General features: G+C 44.7%; 2 protein-coding genes across 2 annotated transcripts; both read right to left on the reverse strand.

Annotated features, from left to right (window-relative positions):
- Nucleotides 1-4,152: 4,152 nt before the first annotated feature.
- On the reverse strand, nt 4,153-15,176 carry ctbp1l (C-terminal binding protein 1-like). The gene is made up of 11 exons (XM_079268989.1): nt 15,111-15,176; nt 13,965-14,004; nt 13,534-13,677; nt 9,717-9,871; nt 9,345-9,489; nt 9,032-9,238; nt 8,640-8,854; nt 8,099-8,229; nt 7,884-8,011; nt 6,915-7,032; nt 4,153-6,805 (listed from the first exon to the last, which is right to left on the reverse strand). Exons 3-11 carry the CDS (start codon nt 13,592-13,594, stop codon nt 6,634-6,636), a joined length of 1,332 nt encoding a protein of 443 aa, XP_079125115.1. The 5' UTR covers nt 13,595-13,677; nt 13,965-14,004; nt 15,111-15,176; the 3' UTR covers nt 4,153-6,633.
- Nucleotides 15,177-15,770: 594 nt separating this feature from the next.
- Nucleotides 15,771-19,910, reverse strand: LOC306777748 (protein FAM53C-like). The gene is made up of 4 exons (XM_079269000.1): nt 19,353-19,910; nt 19,194-19,254; nt 18,286-19,103; nt 15,771-16,976 (listed from the first exon to the last, which is right to left on the reverse strand). Exons 1-4 carry the CDS (start codon nt 19,428-19,430, stop codon nt 16,731-16,733), a joined length of 1,203 nt encoding a protein of 400 aa, XP_079125126.1. The 5' UTR covers nt 19,431-19,910; the 3' UTR covers nt 15,771-16,730.
- Between the last annotated feature and the right edge of the window lie 2,383 nt (nt 19,911-22,293).

Genomic DNA, 22,293 nt, shown 5'->3' on the forward strand with positions numbered 1-22,293 from the left:
TGTGGCAGACTGCTGCTCTCTGTACCCAGCGTAAGGAAACATTTTTTAGCAGAAGCAATAAAAACATTTTATCACTATTTTGTGTCAAATAAATCATTTCTTTGGCTGTGTAATAAGCGGGATACTGTGCGGCGAGTGAGTAATTATCGCAAGAAAAAACCCTTCCTGGTCTCCCTGTCGGGGTTTATTTCACAGCCGGCTCGTGTGTACCGCATCACATATTATGGACGAACGGTACGGGAAAATGAATACGACATTTTGATAATATTCCTGGTTATAGTTGATGTATTCAATGGTTTTATTACTGTCAACAAGACCAACAATGTGTTAGTCCATCTCTCACTAGCCTTGTGACGCCTCTACCGTGTCGGTTGCACGAAGCTCAAAGCTCATTTGTATTTAAATTCAATTTTCAAATCTCAAAGGAGCTCCTTAGAACATTCAGAGCACATCTATGATTCACAGATTGACTGCACACAGCTCTTAACATGGAGGACGCCGGATAGCAGCTAATGACGCTAACAGCCTAAACAGTGCTGACAGAGCTAACGGTGTTAACCATCAGTGTGAACTATCAGTGGTAACAGCCGAGTGCAATCAACCAAAGCACAGCCGAGGCTTAGTTTTACAAGTATTTGGGCCGAAACAAATTATTGTACAAATTTAAATTTTGGCCTGATGATGGGCGCTAGATGAAAAGTCTGGATGACTAAACCAAAATGGTCGCCTTTAATGGCCACTAGCTTGGCATTGGGGACTATTTTCAGCAGTGGATCGAGACACATTTGGTGAGTAGTTGGTATTTACAGCTCCAGGACAGTATACAGTATGTGGGATTGACTAAAAATATACTACAATGTAAGCATTCATTATACTAAAAGAACATGTCTCCCAGTGCAATGGTGTGCTCACTGATGGGTTTTTAATAGTTGTTGGACAACAATGTCGTACTGGAGTGGAATAAGCTATATTAGGCTTTGGCTACACAGTCAATACTTGTTAATAGGATCCATTCATTGTTGGTTTTGGAGTGAGTTTTTCAAGGCTTTTCATGGGATTAGATGACCATAAGGAAATACAGAAGATAAGCTGCCTTTTATTGTAATTCAGTAAATTAAGAGTTCTGGTCAAATACAAATACACTGCAGTCTCTCTTAAAACGGAAACCAAAGCTGGGGCAGTCTGACTGTCAAAACATGTTGACGTTCTCATCTTCGGTTAAATTACCTTCCATGACTTTTGACCCACTTTAAGTTGTTTTCTTCTTTTTTAATGACCCACTCACCCAAACCGATGAGAGTTACCTCAGCAGGATGACCCATCTTACAGGGCCGTTTACCGATGTTACTGAAACCAGCACTATAACTATATATATATATATATATATATATATATATATATATATATATATATATATATATATATATTGTTACAATACAATACTTCTCTTTTGGTCTAGCAGCACCATCATCAGGTCATGTTTTGACCACTAAATGTCCAACAAAACTAGACATTCTCCTGCAGCCTCAGCTGTACTTTGCGTTTGTGCTATTTAGCAAATGTATACTGACGTGCTAAACTAAAATGGTGAATGTGGTTACCATTAAACATCAGCATATTCGCACGCTAACATTAGCATTTACCAGTAAGCATGGCTGTAGACATAAGTCTTGTTGGGAGGACGGCAGACTGTATAAAAAGCACATAAATAACCTGCCATTGTTCACAGGAGATTATCTTACCCACAACATATATAGACTGTCCTTAACAAAGAATAACTATTTATATAGCACCTTTAAAAACAGAGTTTACAAAGTGATTTGGCAGACAAAGCATTTCTTGACTAATGTCCTTGACTCCATTTGTAAAACAGTTTAAAAACCGCTCACACATCTCTTGTGAGGCATCAGTAGAGGGGGTGACCACCGAGTTATTTACCTACTTTAAAGGGGAACACATCTTACAGATCAAAGTCTGTTACAGGTCAGGGGAAATACTACTGCATATGTGGAAAAAAGTGCGACAAAATCATTTGTGGTTTGAGAGGGCGCTATGCAAAGGCCTGAGAAAGGTCCTCATGTGATGTCACTTGAGTCAGGGTTGGTTGGGATGAAGACTTCAAGTTTGAGTGTTTGGAGTTAGAAAGAAGTGAGCTTTCCAGATCTCTCGAGCCCGCTGCGCATCTGTGCTCACGGCTACATTAGCCACATAGCACTAGCATAACACGCCCAACTCTCTGACAGAACTGCAGGTGGTGGAGTTGCATTGTGGGTAATGTAGCTGCCTGCTTTTGCGTCTCTGGTTCTGCTGCTTTGCTTATGATTGGTTTGTCTAACTGTCCGTCATGAGTCTGACAACGTTACAGGAATGCAACGCTCAACTCGTTTCCCGTTTGTGACAGAATTTTGTCCAAGACACTGTCAAAGCAAAAAGCAAATAATTATTGGTTGTATAATGAAAACTAAAACATCATGGAGTCAATAACCACAACCAAACCGGGGTGCCAGTCTTTAGCCAGCGGGCTCCTGAAGGTGCCTCCAGTGAGAGGACGTCAGCCTTGAGTACCGCCATCACTCCATTGTAAGAGTAGGCTCCTGGTCATGCACATGTGGTAGCAATTTTAGGGGTGGTAATCCCCCGCCCTCCTCTGCCCCGTGGGTCTACATAGAAGCCCCCTTTCCCCCCCCCATACGCCCCACCTAGTCTGCCCCCTTGTGAAGCTGCGGCCTTTCAGGCACTGCACAGCCCCTCCTTGCCATATAAAAGAGCTGACCAACTGGGGCAGTAAACAATTTAGTTTACAGCAAAATCTCGGAGTGTAATCAGTGGGTCGACATACTGGCAGCTGGCATCAATTGTCACCATGTTATTGACCGCTATAATCAAGCACAGATCCTTTTCCTCGTGAAATAAACAGAAGGCAGAGTTAAGGGTTCAGGACACAACAGAACTTTATGGACCAGTGGAGAAACTCTGCTACTTTGAAAGGGAACCACAAGAGCAAATGTTTAATTTTTAAGATTTTATTAAAATACGGTGTGGAGTTTACCATCGGAAGTTACCATCACAAACATGATTGTTTCTAATAAAAAAGTAAACAAAACAAAAATAAAGCTTAAGAGCCTAGTTACAGGAGAACTTTTTTTTTTTCTTTTTGTTTTGCAGTCTGGTGAAAGAAAAAAAAAAAATCAATTCACACAGAGTGAGTGGAAAAAAATGTTCACATGTTGTAAAAATACATTTCCCAATTTTAACATTACACAGTCACTTCCAAACATTCACTCATTCATTCATTCCTTGTTAGATGGTTAGATGTCAGTGCCGATAGAAAGCAAAACAGAAAACAATAAGTTCAGACCTGTGCACAAAAGGGGGAACGAGGAGAGAGCGGCTTCTAAAAACGCAGGAGGCTGTTCTACATTCTGGGGGCAGAAAACTTGGTACAAGGGACATGAGACAGAGGGCGACCGCTGGAGGATATGTGTGCATTTGAACCCTGAGAGAGAAAAAGTGACAGATTCTCATCGTAATTTTCTGCTTTTTTTTTTTTTTTGACAGACCACACCAGTGTCCGCTATTCCCTCCCCGCCCCACTGGGGCTCTGGCAGCACAGTGAAAATATGCTTTAAGAGCCCCAGAGTGGTAGTAGTGGGTGGGGTGGGGGGGGCATTCTCACACCCAAGAGTGAAATATCAGCTGTGGCTTTGTGAGCATACACACTGTGCTTATGTTAGCCGGCGCACAAACACGGTGCCGGGCTGACTTGAACTATTCAAAAGTAAAAAAAAAAAAGAAAAAAAAAACCCCATAACATCTTAAGTAAGACATCACACTGAATGTTTGTGTTTGAGCCCAAAACGAGGCTTAAATGTGGTTCATCAGTGACAAAAGAAATGCAACGTGCTGCAGATTTAGACCTGCCGGGGTGCGAGGAGCGTTCTGCGGAGCAGCCCTGATTGTGGCCCGTTCTTTTCGACTGGATGTGTCTCCTGACTTCACCTACTGTGGTCGACTGGATTAAGGCAGCGAGTGGTTCCATGGCGACTTTCTATAACAGCTATTTTTACAGGGACAGAATGAGTAAGGCCCAGAGGATATCAGCTGGAAAACACAGTTGGGATAAGACAAATAATAATAAAAAAAAAATAAGAATCAACAGTAGAGGGATCTCTTGTTTTTTTCTCCGAAATGTTTCAGTACAACATGTAGAACACAGACAGCATATCCATAAAAATTAAATCCTACAATAACACAGAATGCTTTTCATAACAGTGCACTGCTGAACCGAAAAATATATAATCATCAACAGCAAAATTTAAGATTACTATTATGCTCATATTCCGAACTATGGGGGTTATTTTTAAAAATATATACTCATCACATGACAGAGGAGCCGAGCATCTCAGGACACAGACATGCTCCGTGTCTCTCATAGACTCTGAGGGGAAATGTACATCACTGGAAACTGACCACGACACAAATGGCAACTCCTGTCGAAAACACTCTTGAGGGGGAAAAAGGCCGAGGAGCGGAGGGACACAGCAAGATGACACAAGTTCTTAAGCCAATAGTATTTCCCCGAAATAATTACCTCACATGCACTATAGATAGAGCAGCCTGACAATGAAGGCGGGGGGAGTAAAACAAAACTGCATCTACTACTGTTCTGGTAAAACAAAAAAAAACTAGCAGACCACAACGTTTGTTTTTCCTTCTTTTTCAATAGCCAGTAAGATGGAGGTCAAAACACATCCACTATAGTCTGAAGTCTGAGAACGAGAAAGCCTTGTGCTGAAATTTCCACAATGAAGAAATCAAAGAGATACGCAAAGCCTGAGTATTCAGTGACCGAGAGCGAACCGAAAAGGATTTTGTCAATTAATTTCATGGGGCAATGCTTTTCTTTTTTTAAATGTATTGTATCATTGCTGCTACAATTTCACAACCCTTCTGGTAAAGAATAGTAAAGCAGTATCTAGAAAATCTGTACATAAAAATGAAAGGGTATGCACGGTACATTCAATATCTGTTACTGAGGTACTAGAAAGGTGCTCCCTTGACACCAGGGCAACAGCGTTAAAGAGTTACTCCTAGGGACTATTCCTTTGGAAAGACAATAGCTTGTTATCATAACAGGGTGAGGGAACAGACACACACACACACACACTCTCATGTCCCCACACACACACACACACACACACACATACCACTGTCATTAACAAAGCCAGCATGCAAGAACACTGTCCGCTTGCTCCTACAGGGAAACTACTCTGCTGTCCCCTCACGCTTAAAGGAATCGGTGGATGCATACTGGTTGATGAGCAGGTGTGTCGGGCGGGCCATGACGGTGAGAGGAGTGGAGGGTGGTGGGATGCAGGGGTGGTGGTGGGATGCAGTGAGATCTTATGAAAACAATAAGGCGGTAGTCGATCCCTGGTCACCCATCCTGTGTTGTGAATGTTAGCAGTGTGAGATCCTGTTCTTCATCACTACAGCTAACCGCTAACACTCAGCAACACCACGCTGAGCAGTGTGACAGCGCCCTCTGCTGGCGAGGCTACTGCCATGCTCTCGGTTTCTCCAGCCAGAAAAGGCTGCTGCGTTTGATTCTTTGTGGGCAGAATGTGTGAAGACCTTCGCACGCACGCACGCACAAGATGAAAGTCATGCCCAGTCGCTCTCTGATATGATGCTATCATGTCGTGACCAAGCGATCCGTAAGGGGCAGAGCATGTGTAACTGCAGGGCTGACTGTCCTGAAACATAGACGGTCACACCGGCAAAAAGGTCACGAAGGATGTTTGGGTATCACTATCGGTAGTATGAGCTGAGCAGATACAAAAACACGTTACAGTCCGATAGAGCTCCACACGGACTGCATTACAGACCCCTCTGCTGAGTCAGCGGACGACAGTGCCAAGTGGAGCTAAGGGCCAAACAGGGCTGAGGGGCCGCTCGACGCCTGGTGGGGAGGACAGAATGTACGGTTGGTGATTCTGTCTGCTTTACTCTAGTACACATGTTCCCCCATCACAAGAAAGGTGGAGGGAGGAGAAAAACAAAAGGAGAGCAGTAACATGAGCCATTAATGTACAAAGGGGGGCTTCAACCTTTCTGCCCCTGTGCCTCGACTAGTCGGTCAGAGGAGGACTGCAGGAGGCAGCAGACTGTAAAGCCTCATGTCAGAAATGCTATATATTTTTTTTTTTTTTTTTTTTTTACAAACAAACAAACATTAACACCTAGAACCACAACAGGGCAACTTTCCATTAAAACAACAGCCAACTAAGGATATAACCCAATAAACCAATCCAATCATTGAATCCTTGAGAACACAGTTATTGCTGACATTGTGGGGGAGTGAAAGGGGGATGGCAGGTAGGGTGGGTGGGTGAGTTGATGACGAGGATGGAGAGATGTGTGTGTTCTGAGGTGTGGGTGGGATGGGGCTAGCTGTGGATAGGTCACTCCTGGGCTGGTTATGTGATCTGAGGAACAAGACTGTGTAGATCCACATCAGGTCAAACTGGCGCTGCCGATGTACTGGAGGGGCGGGCTGTGTCTGATGCTGGGGGAGGGGAGAGGGAGGGGGGTTCCAGAGGCAACGGAATGTGCTGGTGGCAGCAGGGGGGGCTATTGGTCAGAGGGGATGTCTCTGTCGGCTTCGGCCTTATTAGGGGAAGGGGCGTGAGGGGGGTGGGAGACGGGGGTGATGCCGTGTGACAGGGTTCCTGAAACGAGGCTTTCAACCCCTGCAACAGCTCCCGGGAGACCCCCTATTGCTGCAACGTTGATCAGAGGGAATCTGAAACACAGATGAAGGAACATAAATCACGATCGCTGCTCGTTGTAAAATGTGTAACCCCCCCCCCCCTCCCCCGACCATTCTCACCTTCCACACCCACTCCTCTCACCTGTAAGTGGCTCCATTAAGTTCTGGGTGAACGGTGGCGGCCTCCATGCTGGGCCACTGAGAGGCTGCCATCAGATACTCCTTATTAACGCAGTTCTTCAGACTGTCGGGGATTCGTCCTGGAGTTGGGGAAACAGACCGTTACTCAGAGAGGGTTTCTGGTTTGTATTTGACGACCTGATCAGTTTCAGGGCTTTACCCAAATCTGAATTCTCAGGCCAACTCTGTTTCGCCGGTTTAGGCTGAAGATTCAACTTTGCATTCATAATGTTGACTTTCAAATTATGAATCAACACTCAAATACTGCGCTCCTTTGTCTATTTCTTCGGTTTAAACCCAGTATTTCTGCAGCAGATAAAGATTAAGCTACACGATTCACGGTTTCTCCTATATAATTATTCTGCATCGGCACATGATCATAACTTATTCAGTAGTGAATAGTACTATATTAAATTCCAGTGGTGGCTGCATAGGATTGACTGTGTGATCCAAATATTGCCAATAACTCCAGAGTGTTGTAAACTCCAAAAAACAAGATTTATTTTAAATCAAAAATACTCTGCATCAATCCATATCTGTTGTCGTCTAGACTTTCAACGGCGGTCGAATCACTGTTTGCTCTCCCGCTTGCTGCCCATAAAAGAAAGTTGATTCAATAAGAAAGTCTACAAACACGTTAGTGTAGCCGCATTCGAAGGCCAACGTGAATGAAGCTTTGAGGCTTCGAACTGTTCGGTAGAGCCGTATTATAAAATACTCATTTAATGTAATCAAGGCGGGTAACGGGTCATCCATCATTCTTTAAAATCAACTCTATACAGGCTTTCCTTTCTGTAAATCACCTGTAATGTTGTACACCCTTCAGCAAATCAGTGTCCACAGAATGAAAGTGTTGGATTTGTGTCGTTCCCGTCTGCTGAATCTATATCGATGTATTTAGGTGAAACAACAGGCTTGATTCCGAACTTACCGGTGATGGCGCGGCGAACCTCCCTGGCTGCCTCCTCGCGAGCCTCCACGGAGGCCTGCTCACTGTACCAGGATGTGTGCGGGGTACAGATTAAATTGGGGGCGTCCTTCAGGGGGCCTGTTGAAAAACTGTGAAGAAAGGGAAAGGTCGTTACGGAGACGAGCGATGAGGTTGAGTGTCGGACGCAGCGGTTGGGTGTCGAGTGTCATTGTCACCTGAAAGGTTCCGTCTCATGGACGTCCAGGGCAGCCCCTCGTATCCGGCCCTCTTTCAGGGCCTGAGCCAGTGCTTTCTCGTCGACCAGACCGCCTCTTGACGTGTTCACCAGGAAGGCTCCCTGACGCATCTGTATCACAGAATCAATGACAGCACGCTTAGACTACGGGGAGCAGGCCATGCTAGACAAGGCTGGAACTTGAGATGATATCTTTATCTGGTTTGCTACTAAACAAAAGGGCGGGATTATATTAGGATACGGTCATTCTGATAAAGCAGCCGTTTACGTAGCTGATGCAGGCACATCATTCATAGCATTTCCTCTAACAATTAGACAAGACAGAGTGCAAAAATGTCCTAAATAGTAAAACAATAAGAACCAAAACAGATTTATTTTTAAATCTCAAAACCATTGACGTAAACACATTTTCCCCATCGTCATTGATTAGACGCTGCCTTTTGTAAATACTCCAACATTTGAGAATATTGGAACATGAGACAAAACTTGTGTTTGAGCATATTCAGAGTGCACCCACACACCTGTTTGATGGTGAAGTCGTTGATGAGGTGGTGGTTGTGCTCGTTGAGGCTGCAGTGCAGGGATACGCAGTCAGAGTGGATGAGCAGGTCCTGCAGAGTGGCCATGCGCTGCAGGCCCAGTGAGCGCTCCACGCCATCAGGCAGGTACGGGTCATAGAAGATCACGCCGAATCCAAAGGCCTTAGCCCGCAGAGCCACGGCTTGGCCGACACGTCCTGCAAGACGAAGAGCAATGGGAAGGTTATCAACAGCTGCAAATAAGTAAAAACCAGCCCTTTATTTTTGAAACATCAATTCAAAACAGGTCTTCCTCTGATTTGAGGAAATGTTAGAAGACCTGGCTCTGGTGCCCCCTAAGAAATCTAGACGGCCACTCTTCACTCTTCACTCACCTAGGCCGATGATGCCGAGCGTCTCCCCCCGGATGCGAGCAGCTCCGCCAGCTACCTCCCTGATCTGCTCCACACTGGAGGCCCGGGTTCCCTCCCGGAGGGCCTGGTGCATCCAGGTGACTCGCCTGTACAGGTTGAGGATCAGACATAGCGAAGTGTCGGCCGTCTCCTCCACAGACGATGCTGGCACGTTACAGACGGCAATGCCTGAAAGCAGGAAAGAAACATTAGTCCCTCTGTGTGTTAGTCTATGCAGAAGCTCATGGTTGAGTCTGTGCCTCGGGAAAACATGTTTGAAGTTCCACCCGCTAACCTAGCTCGGCAGCTGCTTTGATGTCGACGTTGTCGAAGCCCGAGCCAATCCTGACAATGACACGAAGGCCTTTAAACTTTTCCAAGTCATCTCTGGACAGAGTGATGGTGTGGTAGAGCAGGGCAGCAACGGCCTCATTTAGCACCTACAGAAGACAAACGCATCAGAAATCATTTTAATCACATTCAACTCCACTTAAAACTTCAATATTACACCAGTTCAACAACTGTGAACGCTGTGGTGGAGACAGTTCTGCTTGACAGAATAGAAAAGGCAGCAGTGCAGATCTTAATTACTTTCATACTATAGGATTGACGTGTTCTGGCCTCATGGATTAGGGTTGCAGTATGGAAGTGTGTGTGTCTTTTCTACCTTCTCGTGAATCTCTTGTGTGGACTGGGCATCGCAGAAGGCCACTGTGGCCACATCTTTGAGGATGGGCATTTCCACAGTGCAGTCGCGCCCGTCCAGCAGGGCAACCAGGGGTCGCGGGTGCATTGGCCCGTTCAGGATGGGGGGTCGGATACCTGAGTCCAGCAGGAAGAAAGTAATGTTAGTTGCTGCATATTAGCAAGAGGTTTAATATTCAATAACCATTGCAACAAAAATGCTAACACCAAAAGCCAACGAACACACGTTTTCATCTAAAACGTACTGCTGAGGATACAACGAATCACAAAACTCACAGTTCTGATCATATCATGAATCGGGTCTGTGATATGATACGTTATCATTTTCCTTCGACCAACACTATGTGTTACTGAATGGAGCATGAACCCATGATGACGTATCTCAATGGAACCTCCATATGTTAGCCGTTAGCTTCGGTGCTAACGTTCACTAGCTCTCCTGCTGATCTCAACATGGATCTGCTGTTCACAATGCAGCGTTATCGGGGATGGGCGACTAGAAAGCATTAATGCTGATCTCCCGATCGCATACGTTTGCTGAATACGAGCCGATAACAATTAACAGTAATACTTTGTTTTATAACACGATGGTTAAACTTGTAATGAATCCGTGGTTCACGTGCATGCCGCACCGTGTGGGGGATGCGTACGCTTACACTACTACTCACTGCTGATGCCCCTTGACGTACACAGCTACCAACCACTTGTGTTTCAGAACCAGCGAGGTTGAGCTCCAGATTAATGACTCAACAGTCTGCATTTCCCACGTCTGGACTTCCCAAGATGATGCAAGTCATCGTACACTCAAACTAAATCCCCCTGCACACATGGCTAAAGTTAACAGGAGTAACTGCCACACTCCTTAGACGATAACTCAAGACCTTGATTACTCTTTTCCCCAACGCATTCAACGTCACCAACACCCTCAGGGCACTACGAGGATGACGTGCGAGTGTGTGTGTGAGTTTTCTATGGTTAGAAACATGATGTGTGTCTAAATCTGTGAGGGGCATGGAGAGTGGCCAGCATCCTGGCCTATTTGGTGTTGAACTCCAGCTCTGTTTCGTCATGCTTGGAACCAGCATACACCATCCGGCTTCCATCGATCCCTCTCTGTTCTACTTAAGATTCTTTAGACCCCTCATACGGGTGAAGTTACATTTTGGTTTATGATGCAGAAGTCTGGGAACCTGACCTGCCACTGTATTAGAAGTGCACACGCAGAGAGATTGGGGGGGGGGGGGGGTAGAGAAAACTGTGGGGTCTCGGAGAGGAGGCGGTGGGGGTTCATGAGGGGGTCTGAGTCATGACCTAAATTCTCCTGTCCGCAAGAGTCCCTCTTCCTATTTATCTGGTTCCCCCGTCTTCAGACACAGACCTCACTGGCAAACATCTGCATGTTTGGCCCATGTACATCATGGTCACTCACCATTATGCCAACAAAGGAAATGTTGCATGTCAAACACAAATAAATGCCACATCTCTGCCTATGCATCGGTGTTAAATGGAGGGGAAATTGATACAGTTGCATCTGCAAATGCTTTCTACACCTCTCTCTCTGCAGTTCTTGGCTTGGACTGACACCACACATGCACCAGTACACACTATTTTGCCCCTGCTGTGTGACAGGTGTGTGTGTGTGTGTCCCAGGGTGGGAGAGTGTGTCTAGCGGGAACATTTACTTGGACACGGGGCAGGAGGTAATGGTGAGACAGCAGACGAGGTAAGGGAGCCGGTAGCCGAGGGTGGAAAACAAATATTTGTGAACACTTCCTCTGACGTCTGAGCATTTCCCAATGCATGCAGGAAAAGCACACCACAGAAAAACACAGCCTGGTACGGTTAGAAATATGTACAACAATGTACTTCTCTACTGCACTCCGTTTAGCAGTGTGATTCACAGTTATTGCAGATGGCTCAAGAATGCTAACAGGCCTAATGCTACACGCTGAACGCACAAAGAGACGCTTACTGTGTAGAAGAATCCAAAGGGGTTCATCACAAAGACCCCTCTGAAAAAGTAGTTGTGGAAATATACAAGTAGGCCTACACAAAGAGTAATTTGAGTATAGGACACTGGCATACCCGAGGCCTACTAAGCGCAAGCATGGCTGCACACACAATACAATTCATTCAGTGATTCATTCATTCTCCCTCCCTCTCCCTTTCTTTCCCCCCTCCTCTTCTCTCTCCCTCTGGCCGCAGTTGGAGGAGTAAGAGGTGAGGGGGGGAGGGGCAGCAAACGATGATAATGCAGCAAGCAGCGGTACTCCACCCAGACGCAGCTATACACACACACACACACACACACACACACACACACACACACTCGGGTATTCAGTTCCTTCTTGACGGCTGCGACAAAACCAATACGTGCTGAACATAAAAGGGAAACTGCACACACGCATAGCTGCTCCACACCCGAACCGTAGGTCTCTACCCCCACACGTCACACATTTCAAAAAACACATGCCAAAATAGAAAACACATGAGCACCAGGCCTAACCTTGCATTATGAAGTCTGTGAGCCTGTCTTCCTCTCTCTCTCTCTCCCCCTCTATCGCTCTTTTTTTTCTCCCTCTCTCTCTGTCAGCCTGCTCTTGGCTGGCTGGATCCCAGCTGTCATCCACGCCCAGCCCCTCCCCCACACACAGCCTCCAATCAGCAGGCAGCTTCATTGAGGGCCAACCAACCAGCATTAACCTCATTAGCATAGCCGGGGCTGAGGCCAGGGCAGTTTGGGCTGTTGTCGTTTTTTAAAGAGACAGCTGGACCGTTTCCCGTAGTTGTGGCCACGACCCTTCACCTTGTCCTCTCCCTCTCACCCGTCTCCAGAGACTCACCCAGACTGTTCCCTCCATTTTAGCACACCATTATGTCTGATCTCCACCATCCGCAACAGCTCAGAATACTGTCGCTTCTGGAAATCTGCACTGTACCACCCATGACCGTGTAGCAACACAAAGTTTACTTATGTTCTGTCATCTTCAATGTGAAATACAGTGTACCGCCTCCATCTGCACGTTCCTCGCGTCCCAATGGAATCAAATTAATTGACAAACAGCGACCTGCTTCACCCTCAAATGTACGGAGCCCCGTGAATGGACATGGGTGAAAAAAGGGGCAATACTTTTGAGTTCTGGAAAAAAAGTACTTCCAGTCAAACCGAAGAAGAGAGCGAAACGGTGAAATATTCTCTTAGCTGCAAGTGCGGGGCAGAGGGAAAACTGACCCGGAAGTACATTGACATAATTATTATTTTTTTAACCTAAATGAAAAACATACACCCCCCCCCATCACTCCCTTCCATTGCTCCGTAATCAGGGTCAGCAATTCAACCGTCAGTTCACAATACTACCAACCAACAGCCTTTGACCCCCGTAAAACAAAATAAATAATTACAGTCACACCAACATATTCAAAAGAGCAGCAGGATAATATATTAAACGGAACCATTATAGAGCAGAATTATACAAAAATAATCTGGAACTGTCAGCATGTAGTTTCAAAAAAACAAAAAACTAAAACATTTCAACGTTTTCTGGTTTAAATCTGCCCTCACTATGGTCTGCCTACATATTTAACACAGCTGCTGGTAGAATGTTGTGTTTTACCACCTGACACATTTTCATCTTTATTAATCATTAATATAAGGCTAAACTGTCTGGGTATGATGGCCTTCATAGCATTTGTATTTAAATTCTTTATATTGAAATAACAAAATATACTTAAGACATGCAAGTTCTTACTTTGACTTTGTTTACGAGTATAAATCTCACCCTCACAAATGCGGTCAAGTCTCTGCCGCTTGACTTGTTTGTGTTTGTCCATCAGAGCCATAGACCGCGCAGTCTGAACCGGGGACAGAGTAGAGCAGAGCCAAGTCCTATGGAGGCCTTTTAATGTCGTCCACTTAGCTTCACCTGCACACAAATAACAAAAAACACAGATGGTAAAGAAAACAAAAATCATAATTCACTTGTTTCTATTTCCACATGGTCAAAACTGTTAAAAAAAAAAAGCTACATTGAATTTTGTTTGTTAAAAACTAGCAGTGACTACATTTTCCTGGTATGAAAAAAATATATTCATGTGCAACTATTAAAACATAAACATGATACCTATAAGCTTGAAGATTCCTCAAAATGAAAACAATACATTGATTATAGTGGGTTATTTGTACAGTGACTGTAGACAGACACTCACTCACCTGGAGAACAGTGCCGGTCAGATTGACAACTTCGTTTACACTGTAAACAATGAAAAGACATATTGATTTTAGATTATGACAATGTAACTTAGTCTCACTACAGGTGTCTTGTTTAGAGCTGAAACAACAACTCCATGTTGCAGGATTCAAACAGAGAAGTCAATAAAATGTAACTTGTATTCTGTGTTTTGTTAAAGGTAATGTGTACTCGTAACTAATTCAGGACCGGCTCGTAGGGACTAATACTCTTTGACTTTACTTTAACACTGTACCATGGTTCTACATCTAACCTGTTACTGTCGGTCACTGACTACAACTTTGTGGTCAACTTTCTTTTACAATAACACCGCCACTCTCTCACACTATACCCAGTTAAACAACACCAACAAGTTACCAGTTAAATAAAACGCTGTGACGAGTGGTAAATGTAACGACAGCTTAACGTTAGTAGTGAACATGTAGCGTTGAGTGAGCCTCTCGTTAGCAGCCAAGTTACCGTTAACTAGCTAACCGCTAGCTAACCGTTACTGGTAGTGAATGGTGAATAATATGTATACGTTCCTTCAAATACAAAAGTTACTCGGCTCTTACTATGTGGCTAGTATATTACAATCAACATGTTCGTTCTTAAAAGTATCAACTTGAATTAACTCTGAATCGCTAATGCTAACTAAATGCATAGCACGATAGCTAGCTAGCTAGTCGATGTTGGCTAGCTAGCGTTAACCCAAACACAAACATTCGAGGACTTTAAGTAGCTTCATTTAATGAAAACTACAATTCCCTGCTATCTCCCGAAGACACGCAGCATTGTTGGTGTTATTTAGCTGCCAACAAACTTGTTAAGTGTGCCAATAAATAAAAACCCATAGCTACATTTATCAGGCGTTTGCAGCATTGCTAACGTTAGCTAGCCTGCGCCGTTAACTAGCGTGCCGCTGAGTGTGAGGTGCAAACGGCGGGGGGAGCCCGTTCAGTCCGATTTGTTATCAGCGAGTGGCGCTACAATGTGAAATATCTGACCCACAAGCTACACAGTTCATCAACTCTACGGGGAAATGTGACTCGTCCACATGACTGAATTTAAGGAAAACTACTTTGAAAACCCGGTAACCGAATCTTGCAATAATAATGTCAGTTATTTACCCCGGATAAACTCTTTCAAGAGTGCTGAGGCAGTGTGCGTGCGTCGGTGGCGTTCCCTCTCTCCCGATCGCCATGAAATTAGACAAAAGAGGAAGTGGCCTGTTGGTGGGGGGGTCAGACAGCCTGTGAAAAAAAGCACCGGTGGACTGCAAGGAGCGCCCTCACTGTCCACGGCGGAACGACATTCTCAATCTCGCACATGCAAAACTTTTCAATGCAACGTGCCGCCTTGTAAAATTACAAAACATGTTTGGTATACTTTAACTTTATCTGCCGATTAATGTTTTCAGAGATCTAGCCATGTATCCGCCTCGAAAAGAGACGTTATTGTTACTCCGTTGAAGAGTTATATTTAGTTTTTTGTGAAAACTTTGTTGTCCCCTAAACAGAAAATGTAGTTGGTAAAGTCAGAATGAACTTAATGTATTTCTCTGCACAGGATTATACTAAGGTCAGCCACTAGGGGTCACAATGTTTTAATCAATGTATGGGCCCCTGTTCTGTCATTCAACTGGAGGCAGGATAAGTTATTAGTAAATGGAAGACAATACACTCTTTGAAAAAAGAAATTCTCTATTAAATTTTATTTGTACATAAATTGTGCAACAGTAGTATTTCCAGCTGAAAATACATTAAAAATCATTTCTGAAAGGCCACCAAAACATCTGCATCAGCACCACCTTTGTCATACACTCTGGCTCAATGCATGTACTCACTCCAACCACTGAAGTACATTACATTGTGCCCTATAAAGTCCAGCTGCAGCGTCGACTCCGTTATTCAATTGACTTGTTATAGTGCATGTGCCACCTGTTCAAAAACGTCTGAATCAGCGCAAATGGAGATTGCAAAAAAACATCTGGCTGTGCAAAGAAGACCAGAGGACCAATAACTCTGTTTTAAGCTTAAGGCATGGTCAGCTTATATTATCAGCATTATTATTCTTCAAGAGGTCTGTGTATGTTCAAGCAATTGAGAAAATATATATGAACAAAAGGGAGAGCTGTGTTTTCACTATAACAAACATTTTCCCTTTGATGTAGTTACTCACAAGAGAAATAAATCTACGACAATGTCTGACAGACTTAAGGAACAGCAGTGAAATCCTGGAATGTATCTCACTTAACATACAGGTGAGCATTAACGTACAGATCTGAATTCTTATGCTTGGGCTTCTCAAAAATACTATACCCGTATCTGATGGCGCACTGAGGAATGTTTACCTCTATTCTATTGGCTTTTAATGTGTATTCAAATCACATGTGAGGAAATATTAAGCACATTCTGATTTCTCCAGTACACAGAGTTATTTGATTATGATGAGTTGTAGTAAGGAAATGAAGATACCAATAGTTAACGTAAAGTAAGACTTATCAATATGGAATCTTTGCCAAAATTCTGTGTGCAAGAAAACTAGCTTATTTGCTCATGCACATTTCCCTATTTACGTTACAATGACAACATCGTAATTTGATTAGCTTCTAATTGCTTGGTTCTTGATTATGAACATGTGCCTTAGGAGGGCAGCAGGTTCCCAAGGACTCTGCTAGTGGACAAAGCCTACAGGTGTGCTTAACATAGTTATGAATGCAGTCATCACACTCTAGCATCAAGGAGTGGTCAGTTCTCTTCTATAAGGTTCAAGTCCAGTTCTGTGCAGTCTCTTTCAAACACCATCTTCTGCCCTCCATCTATTGCAGTCCTTTTATTATCTTCTTCCTCCTCCTCTTCACTTTCGCTTAGCGGTCCAATGCTGGCTCGTCCCAGGAACTCTGCAGGGGAGAACGCAGATCGCTGCTCTGCCTGGAAAGACCCTGGAGCGATGCAGCCGCCCGTACCACACAGTGGGCTCTCGTGATTACCAATCTACACAGGAGAAGAGGAGGAGGCATGATCATCATGTCACAAGTCTAGCATTTAACATGTGGCAAAACACTTGCGGACCAGTCTAAGTCTCATTAATACAGCAGAGTCGTCGGCTTCATACTTCTCCTGGATCCACACCCAAAAGGTAATAAAATACAGATGGTGCAGCGATTACATCAATGGCAATGCCAGGAAGTCTGCATGGATTGTAGCACCCGTTGTTTAGTTAAGTAAAGATTAACTGATTGAGTTAATGGTCTTGGCTGACACGAGCAAAGTATCATCCTAGACCACATCAACTCTAGAAACTACAGACAAATTATATAAATAGCATTTACCCATTTGACATTCATAGATCAGAATGTGTAGGCAAGCACCAGGAGTGTCAGCAAGCTCACACTAACTTTCTGGCTACCAAATTTTAAATTCTGTACTGGTGGTTCATTTAGGTGACATTTAGCTAGAAATTACTTTATAGAGACATTTCATCCCAAAATACATATTTTTCCTCTTAACTGTATCCCCATTAATCAATCTAGATTGTTTTTGTTGTGCGTTGCAGAGCGAGACTTCTGCTGTAAAAAAAAAAAATACTTTCCAGAAATCATGACCTGGTTACTCAAGATAATCCAGACCTTTTTGTAACTAGTTTAATTTGGGAACCATTTTCTTTCTACAACTGTATCACCACGTAGACGAAAGTGTGCATCTACTCATAGTGCACAGTCACAAGCATGGGCCTCTCGTCCATGGGTTAGATGCACACTTTCGTCTTGATTTTGGTGTGAACTGTCTCTTTAATTTTCAGAAAAGGCCTGCATTTAAGGATTTGCCTTGACAGCCATTTTGAACATGTGTTCAACAATGTGGCAAGTTAGTTTCGCTTTACTAGGCAGTTGCAAACAAGGAAACCTGTGACACAAATCAAATCAACAGGTCAAACTCTGGCTGGGACTGTTTTCAGTACAGTGCATCACAGCCAATGGAGATGAGGAAAATGCAGCTTATGACACAACCCGGAACCCAATCCTGCGTGCACTGATGTGACTGGTTTGTGGAAACAGATCTGGAACCGTACTTCTTCACTAATCATCCATAAGTTAACACCAGGCTGAAATGAAGACAGCTGAATAGTTAGGGGCCACGCTTAGCTTCCCGAGTTGCTGGGGATGGGGTACTGCCATGGGCCAAATATTGCCCTCCAAGATCCAGAGGGCAGTGAACCCAGGTCCTCTGATTACATACTGTTACCATCAATAGGAGGAGATTGACAGAATCTACCCACAGCACTTTGGGCTTTCTTGCTCACCTGTGTCATCTTGCTGAAGTCGAGGCCTGGCCTGGGGCAGGGCAGAACATCTGGGTCATGGCGCCTCTTCAAGCGCGGTTTGCGCATGTCGCAGGGCTGCGAGTGGCAGCGCGGCAGCGCTGGGTGCAGGTCGCGCCTAGAGGAGGATGGCGTGCTGCAGGCTGAAGTGGGAGATGAAGACAGGGCTGGGTGCTCTATGCCAGGACTGCGATACGTCAAAGCAGAAGCAGGGGAGGGCTGGGGGGGCAGGAGCACCATGGCGGCATCCTGAATGTGCACGAGGGAGAAGCGGCGCTGCGGAACGGAGTGGGAAACCAGGGGGGCTGGTGAGGAGGAAGGAGTTGCAAAGGAGGCAGAACAGGCTCCTTTCAGTTTGTCACAGGGGTCCCATGAGAAGCTCCAGGGTATCGGTGAGTCTGAGGACAGTGCTAAGCTAAAGAAGGTAGGGCTAGAAGATGAGTGTAGGGAGTAAGAGGTGAAAGAGGAACTGGGACCACAAAGTGGCAAAGAGCTGGCTCCAGAGCTGGAACTAGATGCTCCTCCACTTTGGCAGCCACGTCTGACTGGGGTCCAAACCTTGGATGCACTAGGATGCCAGGTGGAGCGACACCGAGACAGGTCCTCTGGAACAGAGAGGGACCGGCAGTGGCGTTTTGGAGGTGGTGGAGGAGGTGAGCTTTGGAAAACCTGGTTTGTAAAAGAAACCTCTGGTCTCTGGAAGGGTTCTCCAGAGTGGGAAGGACACCATGGGGAGTCTAGTCCACAGGAATCACCCAGAAGGTTGGGTTTGGCTAGTGGGTGTGTCGCTGAGCTGATTTCTGAAAATACCAAAAGACAGACATGAGACTAGGCAGGCAGATTTCCCCATCGAGAAGTTACAAACACTGCACTAAATTCAATGCACTCGCCTTGTGATGATCGACAAGCACTCCATGAGACCGTGGGACTGGACCCCACTGCAGGTAATGACTGAAACAGAAATACAAAACTAGAACACAAAACTAAGTGGTCCGAGAAAAAAAAAAAAGCCTTTTAAAAAAAATTACAAGATTTAGTATCCTACTTACCACATTGAATGAGAAAGCCTTGTAATAAGGCTCTTCCAAACTCTGCTTACGGAGCTGCTCTGTGATAAGCGTCACCATGTTTGTAGCAACTATCCACCGACGGACATGGAGATGAGGAGGAGATTTACTGAGGGCAGTGGAAAGTGTGTTAGTCAGAATCCTGGCGTGGTTTGTGGTGTCCCCTCCACACCCCAACCAGCCAGACTGACCAGCTTTCCTCACTATGCCACAGTCATGTTTAAGCCACCTACAGGGACAGATGAAAAGGGATTCTTATGAACCAATGTCAATGATTACCGGACACTGGTCCCACACATTGCGGAGAAAGCACTTCATCGAAATAAATCAAATTGATTGAACAGTAGCTTGTAAGTTTCTAGACAGCTCCATCAGTCCTTGGATAAGAGTGTAGAATCTGCTAATTTCCTTTCCTCCAACATGTTGTAGTGGAGAAAAGCCTCCCGAAGAACAGAATGCCTGAAAAAAAAGTGTTCCAAGTACCACATTACTATACATGACCCAGGCTAGGCTCTACATGCTGCCCCAGTCACACATGAAAGGCAGAAGTTTATGGTCAAAGGCCGAAGGGAAACACATTGGCATGAGGAGAGCCAGAACAAAGAAGTACTTCACATTCCATCATGCACAGTGAACTGGACCATTTCTTATCGGTACTACAAACATGGACTAGTAAAAACTCAAAGAAAACCACAGAGTATGTCCAAACTGAAAACTTTTGGGGGAATGCCATCATAATCATAGTCAGGCAACAAAATGTCAAGAGTTGAAGTGGTGAAGTGAATGGAAGGGGGAGGGAGACGGAAAAAAAGGGAAAAGATGGGGGAAGTGTGTGAAAAATGAATGGGGATAGGGGTTGGAAGCATGCCTTAGTGTCTTTGCAAGGGGGACAAAAGAACAGTGACCTGGTCTCAAGGGCTTATATTACCAGGGAAAAGCCAACATGGTGTGATGTAGAGCAAAGGGCCACAAGACAACCTGCGTGCACGTTCCTCTTATTATTTACTTTGCATGCAAATGGCAGAGTTAGGCATTAAGATCCAACGGTTACTCAATGCACAAACATCTCTGAAGATTAACCCACATTGGTCCATCCCAGCAAACCTTTGTACTGCACAAAAACATATCTCAAACTGAAACTGCAACTAAAAGACTAGTTATAAACTCTAGCCACAGCATTAAAATGTAGCATGTGTTTTGGGAGACTTTTGCACTGCAGTCTAACGTGCTGATCACCCCAAATCTAGAGCACATGTAATGCTGACATCCAGACAAGAAACATAACGTTGATCAATTTAAACTGTATTTAATCTGAATTCCAACGCTTGATGCCACGTAACAGTCCTCATTGAAAAGGCTTTAACACTTGCTTTAGTCAGTCAGATGTGGTCAGGGCCTTCCACCCTGTCGCAAACATGGTGCTACATTGCTAGCCTAGTTCCACATGCCAGAAGGCACGCTACTTCACCCCATCCTGTAGCAGCAGCCACTGGTAAAAGCGCTGCAACCTACAGACTCCATTCAAACACAGCCAAGGGCAGTGCTGTCAACCACCAGCTGATGTACAACTTTAACGTAACTTTACCATGTTGTCCGACATTACAAACGTAAACGTTACTGTGAATGAATTATGCGACATTCTTACGACTAGCGAGACACATATAGCACAGACACTATTCATTCACACTGGCGTTAGTGAGGATTATTAGCGTTAAGTAGTTCTGGCCTAACAAATAAGTTTAAGGCTACAAGAAAACATTCATGTTTGACAAGAAGAAATTAACGCCACGTTGTCCGAAACATTAGCAGCACGAGAATTGTTTGTCACCGATAATGTAGGACTTATACATAAATAATTAGGCTAAATTAAGTATAGTATGTTGAGCAAAATATGACGTTATAGTGAGCTAGCTCTGCAACACGATGCAGCCCGTGGAGCACTTGGTTAGCCGGTGTTGTTAGCTAGCTAGCTGATAGGATAACATCCTGACGTTAGTTAGTCTGCTAACGGTACCGGTTAATGGCTTGTCATTGTGCCCAGATGTACCCGTGATTCGTTAGACTAAAATAGGAAAAGGGACGTTGATACATTTATAATAATATCAGTTGTAACTGAATCAGTTGTAGCATTAGCTTGGCTACGCAGTCTGTTTGAAAGCTCGCATGCTACAGCTGTCCTGATGTATTACCTGCATTCGGTGGTTCCTTAGCAACCGAAGCTGAACACTGTGCACCGGACTGAGAGAGTATTTATAGCCTTTGGACCGTACCAATAGAGAGGGGTTTTAAATACGCTGCCTTAAAGAAATGCAATATGAGGAAACTCCACAATACTTATACAGCGCATACTTTTACAAAAAATACCTTTATTTTTAACGTGTTCCCAATTGAAAACGAGAAACATAGCAAAATATGTCGCACTTATTTTGGAAGTCTCTGTCCCATTAACAACCCCCACAGTTGAGCCCTTCTAAATAATGCCACAGCATAAACCAAACAACCAATATTATATATAAACTAAAAATCTGTCATGGATGTATGCGTGGTGGATGTCAAGACTAGATGACAAGATAGCTGTCATTGGGCATTCTGTGTGAACAGTGTGAAGGAAAGGAGACAGTAGAGTGTTCATGCAGGAAGTATGAAGAGGAAAGAGGTTGCAGGAATACAGAGAGACAGCGAGATCCTTCTTGTGGCACTGGCACCTCTGCGTCACTCAGCGTCAGTCTGTGGCACGCAGCGTCACACAGCGTCCCTCTCTGTCTCTCAGCGTCCGTCTCTGTCACTCAGCGTCCCTCTCTGTCACTCAGCGTCCCTCTCTGTCAGTTCAGCGGAAAGATTCAGCTGTGGCACGCGAGCATAGTTCGGCAATTGTCAAGAAGCTGCGGAGCTGAGGGGGCGGAGCCACATTTCCTGAGACATT

Source organism: Melanostigma gelatinosum (assembly GCF_949748355.1).
Source record: "Melanostigma gelatinosum genome assembly, chromosome: 5".
NCBI classification, from domain to species: domain Eukaryota; kingdom Metazoa; phylum Chordata; class Actinopteri; order Perciformes; family Zoarcidae; genus Melanostigma; species Melanostigma gelatinosum.